Raw genomic sequence first — 12,616 nt, 5'->3', positions numbered from 1 at the left:
TTGGAATTAGGACCAGGGGCCCAGTGAGGTCTGTGCTGTCACCTGGTGACCCTGGGGAGAGGGGCAGCAGGTCAGGGGACCCTAAGCCCTGGTCCGGGAGGGCTGAAAGAATCCATCCTGTGTGTGATCTGCACACACTGCATGTCCAGGACTACTCCATGTCTGCCCATGAATTTCCTTCTGTCTCCCAGGAGGACCCTCCTCAACCCCAAACCAGGGAGTTTTCGAGCCACTCTGCAGGGTTCTGGGGGCTGCGGGACCTCTGAGGTGCAGAGGAGTGGAAAAGGGGTCCGAGCAGCCCCCTCCCAGCAAGGGCAGCCCCACTGTGAGCGTTCTGTGTGCTGGCCTCCTGCATGCCACCTGGTCGGGCAGCACAGGCGGCGCTGGATGTACGGAACCCCCGCTGGACAACAGGCACCGCCTCATCGCACCCTCGCCTCACCCTGCGTCCCGGTGGGCCTGGGACGGTCCTTGCTCGTCCCTCATGTCCAAGCGCGATTATTCACAGGGACCCTATCCTGCTCAAAATGGCCCCAATCTGGATGGTAAAGTATGGAGTCCCTCCATTCAACCTCCTCAACAGTCCTATGAGGTAGATGCTATGGTGGGCTCCATCTCGCAGGGGAGAAAAACGGGGCATGGAGAGCCGAGATGGCCAAGTGTGGACAGCGGGACATGCAGATGGGACGGACACCCAGGTGCAGGGGCCCAGAGGCTGCACCGCCCCATCCTTAGGGCGCTGCAGCTAAAGAGCTCGGGGGACCCCAGTTCAATTCTCTCGTTCGTTCATGTCACAGATACTTCCTAGGAACCGACTACACGCCAGGCATCACGCTCCTGCTATGGGTGGACACACAAGAGCAGAAGGCAAAAGAAACTAGCTTGCCGAAACCGGTTTGGCTCAGTGGATAGAGTATCAGCCTGCAGACTGAAGGGTCCCAGGTTTGATTCCGGTCAAGGGCATGTATCTTGGTTGCGGGCACATCCCCAGTGGGGGGGGTGTGCAGGAGGCAGCTGGTCCATGTTTCTCTCTCATTGATGTTTCTGTCTATCCCTCTCCCTTCCTCTCTGTAAAAAATCAATAAAATACATATTAAGAAAAAAAAAAGGAAAAAAAAAAAAAAAAGAAACCAGCTCAACGTTAGTCACAAAGCAAGTCACTGCTCAAAATGAAGGCAGTTCAGGGTTCCTCCTTGGGGGTTGGGGTTCCAGCCTCGCTCTTCCTTGTTTTCCTCTGCCCTGTTCAGTTATATGAAGTACAACTGGCGCAGGGTTTCCCAATGTGTGTTTTGTGGAACACCAGGCTCAAGAAGGTGCAAGAAATAAGGGTTGTGTGGCTCCGTAAGTTTGAGAAACCCTCTTGGAAGGGCATGATGCAGAAATCAAACCAAGGGCCGTGGAAGGTTTGCAATGGGGAAAAACCCGTCTGATTTTGCTCAGCCCAGCATTTCCCAAACGCATTGGATCACAGTATTTTTTTCAAACTCTGGGGAAACGCACGTGTCCACTGTAGAGGCGTTCCCCCACCCGTGGCTGGTGGTTCCAAAACAGCCTCCGTCTCAGTCTCCCTAGGCAGGGGTCCTCAAACTTTTTTAAGTGGGGGCCAGATCACGGTCTCTCAGAGAGCTGGAGGGCCGGACTATATGAACTACTAATTCCTACTGTAACACCTCGGCTGCGCTCACTGCCCAAAAAACCTGGCGGGCTGGATCAGACTCCTCTGCGGGCCGCATGTGGCCCGCGGGCCGTAGTTTGAAGACCCCTGCTAGTGGCTCAGGCCTCACGGCAGCTGACACTGTCTGGGCTCCTCCGGCAAAGTTAGACCCCAACTCCAGCAAAGTGAGGTCCCAGCCAGAGGGTGGAGGGGAATGCCGGCCCAGGAGAGGCCGAGGAATCAGCGGCTGCCCTGCCCCACTCCCTGGACTGGCCGAATGGGCCGCTGATCGGCTCCCAGGGAACAGCCCGCACCGGCTGGGATCTGCCTGCTCAGCACCCAGGACAGCGGCACCATCTCCCCTCCCGCCACAGGCCAGCCAGCCCGGCCAAGGCTTTAGAGTTTACCCGGCAGCAGAGAGGCCGGAGAGAAAGGAACACCTCTGTTTTATGTCTCTCCATCCTGTGGGATGTACCCAAACTGCACTTCCAGGACGACGACACATCTGGTCCCAGCTCCCAACACTTGAATCCTCCCCTCTCTCCTGGGAGGACCCTCTCCCTGTCCCTAGAGAGGCCCTCGATCTGAATGAGGGGTGTGGGCACTTACAAGGACCCCAAACACAGACCCCATCGTGGGAAAGGAGTCTTGGGTCTGGAAAGGCTGGGACCTAGAGCCTCGGAAGTCTCCGGTCCGCAGCCACACTCTCTCTCCTCTGTCTATCGGGCCAGAACCAGAACCAGAACCAGAACCAGCCTTAGGAAATGACCCCGGGGCATGTGTGCTGGGACAGGGCATGGTGCAGGCAGCTGTCCTCCTCACTTGGGGTGGGGGGGTCCCTGAGCCTCATCTGCTGGCTCCTGGCCTCATTAGCCGGCTTCTGAGCAGAGCAGCATTAACGAGGCTGCCCAGGGGTTTATGGCTCAGCAGAGCGTCCCACCCAACAGCCAGAGCCCACAGGGAACTCCGGCCCATTCACGGATATTTACAGCCCCACAAATGGCGTCCAGGCCTGCAGCTGCCGGGGTCAGGAGGCGAGGTTAGGGGACGAGCCCCTTTCTCTTCCCGTTTCCCTTCCCTGCCAATGAGGATGGTAATTCACCTCTGAGAGAAAACCACTTCCCTGACTTTCCCTCTCATTCAGAAATACTTTCACAAGTATTTTTATTTTTTTAAATCCTCACCCGAGGATATTTTTCCATTAATTTTTATTTTTTAAAAAATTTATTTATTTTTAAAATATGGAACGCTTCACGAATTTGCGTGTCATCCTTGCACAGGGGCCATGCTAATCTTCTCTGGATCATTCCAATTTTAGTATATGTGCTGCCGAAGTGAGCACTCCATTAATTTTTAGAGAGAGTGGAAGAGAGAGGGAAAGACAGAGAGAAACACTGATGTGAGAGAAACACTGATGTGAGGAAGGAGCCTGCAACAGAGGGACTGGAATTGAACCTGGGACCCTTTGGTCCACAGGCTGACGCTCTGTCCACTACGCCAAACCTGTCCACTGAGCCAACCCGGCTAGGGCGTGTATTGTATCACTTCTACTCTCACACCAATCCTACAGTAAATGTGATTAGTCCCATTTAACAGATACAGAAACTGAGGTGGGCAGAGATCGGTGACTTGCCCAAAGGCACTCCCGGAGAGTAGAACGGGGCACCACCTGGCCTGTTCCCAGCTGCATTATTTCTGTTCTTCCAGCCACATGGGGAGTCCGCAGGGAGGCAGCTCATCCCTCTCAAGGGGCTTCTCCCAGAAGGGGAGAGGCGAGAACCCCCTTCCTTCAGCAGAGAATCAAGCATCCTGACCTGAATTCAGGCTGAGCAGCTGGACGCTCGGGCTCCCCAGCTCTTTCCACACCTGGGCCTCGGGGGGGAAGAAGAGCTCAGACTTCCCCTAGAATACAGGAAGTTGGGGTTGGGTGGGCAATGGGGGGAGAGGGCCACCTTTCCACCAGGCCGTCCCTCCCCACCCTGCTTCTCCTCCTTCGGAGTCCTGTCCCCACAGAAGCCCTTGGAGGTTTGGACTCTGAGATGACAGCTGGGGGCTGTGACTCAAAGCCAGGCCTGTGGGGTCTCGGAGAGCAGCAGTAATAATGCCCATGCTGACTCACCCAGGGCCAGTTGTCACATGTCCCGGCTGCCTGGGGACTGAAGGCGAGTCACGGCCATGACGCAGGAGTCCCAGGGGAGCAGCAGGCAGGGAGAGGGGGAAGTGGGTGTGCGGGGCTGGCTGCTGGTTATCAGGCACTGGGAAGAGAGTTTCAGCTTCCTCTTAATTCCCAGTCACCCCTTGAGTGAAAGATGATCGTCTCCATGTAAGGGGAGGAAATTGGGGCTCAGAGAGCTGATGTCATTTGCTCCCCATCACAAAGTCAGGAAGGCCTGAACTCAGGCCGACCTGACTCCAAATCCAGGGTTCTGTCCCGGGCAGCCCATCTAAGCAGCACCGTGCTCTGGTAGTTACACATTTATAATTTGCACTAGGGGCCCAGTGCACCTTGGAAGGAACTGTGGGCCGAGAGGCTGCAGTGGGCACAGGGGTGGGTCCTGACCCATCCTCTGCACTGGCCCTCCCAAGGTCCCCCCACGTCCCCTCCCCAGCCCCTGTCTGCCAGCAGCCCTGCTCCTGCTGCCACCACTCCCACTCGCTAATGGCGCCGGCCCCACTCACACCTACTGACCAGGAACAGGGGGAGGTAGAGAAGCCCTGAGGGGAGACTGAGGCTGGCAGCCACCGCTCGCACCTGCTGGTGGTACTGAGTGATCAGGGCCTGCGCCGGGCGCCAGCAGTGGGTGTGAGTGGTGCTGGCGCAGGCAGCAGGTGCAAGTGCTTGGCAGGACCTCAGCGCGCAGGAGCAAAGAATTTTCAGTAACCACCAGAGGCTCAAGCCCCAATGACAGAACTGCGCCCTGCCGTGGTCTGGTGCCCCTGCTCACCTGCTCCACCATCCTGCCAGGGCCCCCGCCCGCCATATTCCGCGTGCGCCCCCCTCGTGGTCAACATACGTCATAGCGACTGATTGTTTGGCTGTTCTCCTGTTTGGTCTATTTGCATATTAGGGTTTTACTAATTTATATATTAATTATGCCACCACCACACACACAAAAATATATACATATTCATATACATATATATATATATGTATAATTAATACTGCCCACTTTCCTTCTGGGAGATCAGCAAAGTTGGGGGTCTCTTTGAGGTGTCTGGGAAATGCATGCTCCCCATGGGAAGGAAAAAAAAAGAGAAACACAATCAAGTCACTTTCATTTCTCCCTTTTCCCTCTTGCTTATTTGAGCCTGAAAGCAATTGTGTTGTGTAAATTAACAGAGCTCTGTTACGAAACCTTCTGTTCATTAAACATTTGCAGATCTTGAAAGCCTTTTTAAGGGTAACCTGGAAATGGTTTTCCAGTCCCAGAAGCCCTTTAGGGATTAACCGGGCTCTGATCTCACATCTGCCCCTGCCCGGCTATTTGACCTTGGATCCTTGAGGGCACCTCCCTAGAGTTCAGGAAGTGACTGGGAGTAAGACTATCAAAGAATAACCTTAAAAAGAGGAGCTCAGAGGAAAGCTACGGGCACATATAAAGCAATAACTAAAGGGTACATTACCTGAGTGAAATTGTAAATATCAGTGGAACAGAGAAAAACCTGAAATATTGCCAACCACCTAAAGAAATTTTCCAAATGATAACACTTCTCAAACAATGTATAAAGGAAGTGTTTCTTCTTTTTTTAAAAATTCTAACCTGAGAATATTTTTTTCCCATTGAGTTTTAGAGAGTGGAAGGGAGCGAGGTAAGGAAACGGGGAGAGAGAGAAACATCAGTGTGAAAGAGACACATCAATTGGTTTCTTCCTGAACTGCGCTTGAACCTGCAGCCCAGGTATATGCCCTCGACCAGAAATCAAACCTGAAACCCTTCAGTGATTGGGCTGACACTCTAACCACTTAGCAACACTGGCCAGGGCAGGAAGTTTTTTTAAATTATATTTTTAATGATTTCAGAGAAGAAGGGAGGAAGGAGGGAGGGAGGGAGGAAGGGAGGGAGGGAGGGAGGGAGAGACAGAGAGAGAGAGACATCAAGGATGAGAGAGAATCATTGATCAGCTGCCTCCTGCATGCCCCTCACTGGGGATCAAGCCCACAACCTGGGCCTATGCCTTGACTGGAAACTGAACCCTGACCTCCTGGTTTATGAACCGACACTCAACCACTGAGCCATGCCAGCCGGGCCAGAAAGTGTTTCTTAATAGGTGATGTTGGTGTAACTGAACAGGAATAAGATCTGGATAGAATAAAGGGTTAGATAATATTTTTTTCTAAATCATAGTAGTAAGAAATAGCAGCATATATTTATGAAATCTGAAAAGGGATAAAAACTGTCTCAGGCCCGAAGCAATAGGAGGAATTATGAAGCAAAAGCCCAACAGATTCAACTCTAGAAAAATAAGACATTTTTTTAATCATCCTATATAATAAAACCCTTAATTGCAAATTGAACAGTGGAACCACCAGTCGCTATGATACTCACTGACCCCCAGGAGGCAGGCGCTCAATGCAGGAACTGCCCCCTAGTGGTCAGTGTGCTCCCACAGGGGGAGTGTTGCTTAGCCAGAGGCTAGGCTCATGGCTGGTAAGCACAGCTGCGGTGGTGGGAGCCTCTCCCACATCCACTGCAGGTGGGCTGTAAGGAGCCAGGGGTCCTGGGCCACAAGAGCTTTGGACTGCAAGAGGGCGCAGCAGGAGTGGAAGGACACCCTTACCCCCCCCTCAGTGCACGAATCCGTGCACTGGGCCTCTAGTGATAACAACAGATCAATAAATCTGTTTAAATAAATCATTAAAAATCTAGTATTTAAGAGAATCATTAAGATCCCAAGGATATGAGAAGACAATTCTTTCAAGCAGAAGTTAAAACAGGAAACAAAAAAATGGGACATGTGGGAGGTAGTGGGGAGGGGGTGATGATCTTCAGGCTTCCTGACTGCTGTAACTTCCGGGATCGATGGGAAAAACTGAGGAAGGGGTGAGGATGGATATCATGCAGTAAGCCAGCTTGAGGAGGCCAGACAAATGCCCAGAATGCCGGGGGCGGGGGGGGGGGCAACTGGATAAACTCCCAAGGGTCTGTGCTCACTTGTTTCCTTCACCTCCAGCTCCCACAAAGGGCATTCTGGCCATCTAGTGGATGGGTGACCACATAAGACCAAAAAGGCCAAGGTCAGGGTTTCCAGCCTTTCAGACCAGAGGGCCAAGGTCATGGCTTGCAGCCTTGGAGGTCCAATTAGTTTCATGCTGAGTCAAAGCTACTCTATGTGCTGCAGAACGAGACAGCATAGAGGAACTGGCTCAACCCCATTCCTAACACCTGGAAGAAGGTCCCAGCAGATCCTCGTTTGAAACCAGCTGACCACTGGTATCCCCGTGATCCAGGAGGGAAGGAGAACTGATTGGCCAGCTCCCATCCCACTGACCTCTGAGACATGAACTGTAGGGCCACATCAGCTTGCAGGAGCTCAGACAGGTGTGGTGTGAGCCCACCCCTCCCCCACACTCACCAGAGGTTGACCTGCTGGGGCTGTCTATGAGACGGCAATCCCTAGTCAACGTTCTTTCCTAAGGGCACCGAGTGCACCCTCACCAAACCCTACCTTTCAGCGGGCCCCGAGGAAGAGGCGGGAAGGACAAAACGCGTCAGCGCTCTGAGTGACCTGGCGTCCTTCTGAAGCCGGTGTCCGTTTGTGAGGCTTCAGACCTGCTCTTCACGTAGCCCTACCAGGGGGGTGGCCCAGGGTTAGCTTTGCAAAGCAAGGGGACGAATGCAGAGGGACTGCATATATGCCAGAGGTCAAACCCTGTCCTTCCACACAAAGCACTGACAGGCCCAGCTGGCGTGGCTCAGCATTGACCTATGAACCAGGAGTCATGTGGATTCCAGGTCAGGGCACATGCCTAGGTTGTGGGCTCGATCCCCAGCGTGAGGTGTGCAAGAGGCAGCCCATCAGCGATTCTCTCTCATCATTGATGTTTCTATCTCCCTCCTTCTCCCTTCCTCTTTGAAATCAATAAAAATATATTTTTAAAAATGTAAAAAAAGCACCGTTAGGAAGGACGACAAACATGGGCCCCCAGTGCCACGTGAGGGATGGGAGTAGACAGGCAGAACTTGTGAGGAAACAATTGTTTGCCCAGAGTTATGTTTTGGGACTCTCTTTCCTAGGATAACGGTGCCTGTCCAGAATGGTTCCTGGGTGGGCCTTCCCGGAAGCAGGGGGATGGTCTTTCTGACACTCAGGACCTCCCTCCAGCGGCAGAAACGGAATTGCATGGACCACCCACTAATATCAGGTACGACCCATTGACCCATTCCCCCTGCTCCCTCCAGTTCCAAAGTCCTTCTTCTGAAAGATTTCCCCCATCCATCCAAATAAGTTTGCTTTAAAGCACATATGTCAAACACAAGGCCCTCGGGCCAAATCCAGCCCGCCAGGCCTTGCAATGTGGCCCGCACTGCGCTGTCATCACTGCACTCCGCTGTCAGTTTATGACATTGTCAGTTTATGACTGTTCAGTAAACCATTCGGCCCGCGATTTAGGCTGGATTTTAGATTTTGGCCCCTTCTCTGATTGAGTTTGACACCCCTACTTTAAAGTGTAAACACACACCCAGGGACCAGCAAAGGACATTCATCAAATGAGAAAGACACAGACAGAGCCGCACAGAACGATACGCGGTGTTCCAGGTTCTGATTCTAAATCTGACAAGAAGTGTGAAGGGCTGGCAGCTTGCTGGTCGGGGACGAGTGGCAGCAAGCGGCTCTCTCCCGCCTCAGGGCATCAGGCCAGCAGCTGCTGTGCTCTTAGGAGCCGGAGGGAGAGTGGGTGGCACGTAGGAGCAGAGGAAGACACGTGCTCCCCACAGGGACAGGAGCTACTACACACTCCCCAAACCACAGCCAGGCCTCGTGTTAACGTGGATGGCACCCCCTACCCCCCCCCCCCCACACCAGGCCCGCCATGTCTTTCAAGCTGCAATTTCATGTCTTTGCTCCCACCTGGGCATCTGCATTGAGCCGGCTCTTCCAACTGAACTTGTCCCAAACCAAAATTGTCCTTTGTGCCAACCCACTCCTCCCAATCCCAACCCTGACTTTCCCTTTCCCCACGGATTCAGAATGTCAGGTATATATATGAGGTTCACCTCATCTATTCAGTCTACTGAGATCTGCCAAGTCTCTTATGGCCATGTCCCTCTTCCCTTCCATTCTTTTTTTTTATTTTATTTTAATATACTTTATTAATTTTTTATACAGAGAGGAAGAGAGAGGGACAGAGAGTTAGAAACATCAATGAGAGAGAATCATCGGTCAGCTGTCTCTTGCACACCCCCTACTGGGGATGTGCCTGCAACCAAGATACATGCCCTTGACCGGAATCGAACCCGGGACCTTTCATGCCACAGGCCGACACTCCATCCACTGAGCCAAACAGGTTTCGGCTTCCCTTCCATTCTTACTGTCTTCCTCCAAGTCAGTGCCTGGGTCCATGCACGGCAGCAGGCTCCTTGTAGTGTCACTCACCCCTGCAGTCCCCCGCCTCCCACCTCCACTGTCACGCAGAATCTTCCCAGCCCAGGGCTTGGATCCCATAACAAACCTGCTAAAAAACGTTCAGAGGCTTCCCCTGCCTCCAACAGGACATGGCCTGGTCCGAGCTACCTTTTCAGCTCTATCTCCCTCGCTGACAAAATATCTCCCCGCACAAAGTTCATGGCACAGTCACCGTCACCCCAGGACTGCGGTGCTCACTGTTCCCCCGGCCTCCTCTCCTGCTGCTTCATGGGACGAAGCGGGAGGAGGACAGTCATAACAGCACCCAACACGAGTACCGAGCCAAGAGAACCATCTCCTGGCTGGAGGTCAGCTGTCCATCGCTGGGTTTCCAAGTTGGCATCCCCAACCCCATTCCATTCCCACGCCTGGACTCCAGGCATTGTAAGCAATCACATACTATTTCCCCTACACCCTCCCTCCGTTCCTGCCAGGAAATCAGTCAGCTTTCCAAAGAGCCCGTGCTGTGAGTCACGCTCCAAGGATGGCAGGGATTGGACCTCACTGGTGGCCACAGGGCTTGGATAGTGAGTGAGGGAAGAAGAGGGGACTTCACCTAAGGCTTTCTCCCACCTCCCCAGGCCCAACTACAATACAGACACCACCCCTGACTTCCAATAGGTACTGTCCAGTCTCTACCGAGTGCGTCTCTACCGAGTGCAGACCCAGCTCTGATGGCGTGAGCTGAGAGGAGGACCGAAGGGAGGGGAGGATGTCTCAGGGGAGCCCCCACCTCCAGAATCCGGGGGAGCAGTGTCTTCAGCCCCAGCGATGCATTAGGCCACACCCCCACCCCCATCACCACCCCCAGTTCTCTGATTTGGGGGAGGGTTGGAAGGAAGAGGGGGGAATGTAACTGCTCACATACCTGATCAAACAGGACTTTCCAGTGCTGGCAGAGAGGAAGGCCATGCAGGAGAGGAGGAAGAGGAGAGAAAGAAACACTTATCACCAAGGCTCCTGGAGCCCCTCATATTTCTGACAGCCTCCCAGCTGCCCCCCAGGCTCAGGGGCCCACCACGAGGGACCAGAGAAAACCTGGGAAGAGCTTCCCAGGTGAGTCGGTACTGAGCAAAGGGAGGGAGCTGGGGGGGAGGGGCGGACTGTCCCTCTTTCCCAGGCGGCCAGGCACAGGGATGCGCAGAACAAGGGGGATTCGCAAGGATGACCCAATAAAGGCTAAAGGCGTGGGACTCTGCCCAAGGGCCTCCAACAACTTCTAGAAACTGGGACTCTTGCATTCCCTTCTGCTCCCCAGCCCGGGAATGCATACCCAGGTGCCCTCCATCAGACCAGCGGCAGAGGCCTCCACCCGCTGGGGGCAGAGACCCCCCCCCCCAGCCGCTGCGGGTTGGAAGGGGCTCCCCAGGTGCTGAAATTGACCCAGTCCCTTCCAGGCTGAGTCCGGGGTGAGGATGTGGGATTCTACCAGGGCTTTGGGGCCAAAAGCAATGAGAGGTTTAACTACAGGAGCCAAAGGGAGGGGAGGTGTTACGCTCCCCCCGCCCCCCCAGACTTTCTGCTTAGGTTTGGTAGGTTGGAGGGGGACCTGGCTTCACTTCCGTATCCCCCACCCTGAGAGTCTGGGCAGGGCCAAAGGTCTGCCTCTCTAGGTGCAGGTTAACCTCGGAGGGAGAAGCTTAGGGAACCCCAGTTCCCAGGACCCCCTCCCCCCCCCCCCGGGACCCAGGGAAGGGGGGCTAGAGCTGCAGATGCGGGGAAGCCCTTGGGGAAGCCCCTCCGCAACCCCGCCGCCGGGGACCGTCCTGGTGCGACGCGCCCCGGACTCCGGGGCCCCCTTCTGGAGCGCCGGGCTCCCGCACTCCTCCCCTCCTCCCGGAGCGGGGACCGAGCCGGCTTGCATTTCAATCAGACACCGCAGGTGCCGGCGGGGGCTGATCCGAGGGCGAACCAGGGGGTCCTCCGACCGGCCAGCGGAGCCGGGTTCCGGGGACCCTGCGGCGCCCCCCCCTCCCCGGGCCCGGAGAACCCGCAGGTCGCGAGTGGGAGGGGAGGGGGGAGTCACCGCCGTGACGCGGCCGCCTCTGCGGGAAAACGCCGCGTCCCGGGCACTGCACCAGCCGCGGGGAAGGGCTGCGTCCCGCAGGGAAGCCGCGGGAGCCCGGGGGTGGGGGTGGGGGTGGGGGTGGGGGTGGCTCTCGCGCTTTTGGGGAGACCGGTCCCCCCGCCCCCTCCTGCAAGTTTGCCCGGTGGAGGGGAGCCGGGGCAGCTCTCCTCCGAGCGCCCCCCAGAAAGTTTGCCCGCGCAGGCAGGGGAGGGGGCACTCACGTCCTCGGGCGCCGCCGGCGGCCGCGCGTCGGCCTCGGGTCCCAGCTCCTCGATGCGCTCCGCCTCGGCGCCGGCGGCCACCGCGGGGCCCGGGCTGGGGTGCTCGCCCATGCCGGAGCGGGGCCCCCGGGGGCGGCGGCGGCTGCGGCTCCGTCCCGGGCGCCGGGCTAACTTTGCGCCGCGGCGGCCGCGCCGCTCCGGGGGCTCGGTGCGCGCCGCGCCGCCTCCGCGCCCGCCCCCGCCCGCATGGCCCCGCGCCGCCCGGAGCGCCCGCCGCGGCCGCAAACTTCTCCGCCGGCCTCCGCTCGGCCCCGCTCCGGGCTCCGAAGCGAGGGCGCCCTTGGGCCGGCCCAGCGCCCGGCTGCCCGCGCTCCCTGCCCGGCTCCCGCGCCCCCGCTCCGCGCCCGAGTCTCCTCCTCCCCGCGGGCGGGGGCGGGGCTGCTCGGGGGCCGCGGCGCCCACCTCCCCCCCCCCTCCCGGGCCGCCGCCGCCCGGGCCGAACGGGTGAGAGCGCCGCGGCGCGGGAGGGCGGAGGGCTGCGGCGGGCTTGGCTGGCCGTGGCTGCACCTCCCGGGGCGGGGATGGGGCTGCGCCGTCCCTGGGCCCCTCACCGCCCGCCTCCACCCCTCCCTCTTCCCCGGGTCCGGTTCCCCTCTGCACCGAGCCGGGGCCGAGTCCCAGTGCGGGGCCCGCTGCCCTAGACCCTCCGGGCTAACGGTTCGTTGGAGGCAGTGGATGCGGGAAGGGAGGCAGGACGTTTCACTAAGTTGGCAACGCCAGGGTTAACGGAAAGTGACCTGGGGGACGGATGCTGAGAGGGGGCGATCCCATCACCCTGACCCTCTCCACTGAGGGCGCAGACTCTGGGAGGCCAAGGGAGGCCCAGCATTTAGGGATGGGAGAAGTCAGATGGGGAAGCCCGGCCCGGCCCCCCACCCTGAGCCTTGCCCTCCCTCCATCCAGGGCTACAGGACAGTACCCTGGCCTCAATGGACCAGGTGGCCAAAGGGGAGCCCTGGGAAATGCTCCATCTGGGGAAGGGGGGGG

General features: G+C 57.0%; 1 protein-coding gene across 3 annotated transcripts in view; it reads right to left on the bottom strand.

Annotated features, from left to right (window-relative positions):
* The window catches only part of RHBDL3 (rhomboid like 3), a 53,112-nt gene extending 41,007 nt beyond the window's left edge, over window positions 1-12,105 (bottom strand). The window contains exons 1-2 of one of the 3 annotated variants that reach the window (XM_084862771.1): window positions 11,570-12,103; window positions 10,149-10,172 (exon numbers count right to left, since the gene is read on the bottom strand). In XM_084862771.1, coding sequence (XP_084718897.1) covers window positions 10,149-10,172; window positions 11,570-11,680 — 135 coding nt within the window. In that variant the 5' untranslated portion in view covers window positions 11,681-12,103. Of the gene's footprint in view, window positions 1-10,148; window positions 10,173-11,569 lie in introns of those variants that run through there. The other 2 variants (XM_084862772.1, XM_084862773.1) reach the window with 2 other exon arrangements.
* Between the last annotated feature and the right edge of the window lie 511 nt (window positions 12,106-12,616).

This window comes from Pipistrellus hanaki (assembly GCF_964339955.1).
Source record: "Pipistrellus hanaki genome assembly, chromosome: 16".
In the NCBI taxonomy this organism is placed as follows: domain Eukaryota; kingdom Metazoa; phylum Chordata; class Mammalia; order Chiroptera; family Vespertilionidae; genus Pipistrellus; species Pipistrellus hanaki.
Note: the sequence above shows the minus strand (reverse complement) of the source record. Positions and strands in the feature narration are given on the sequence as shown.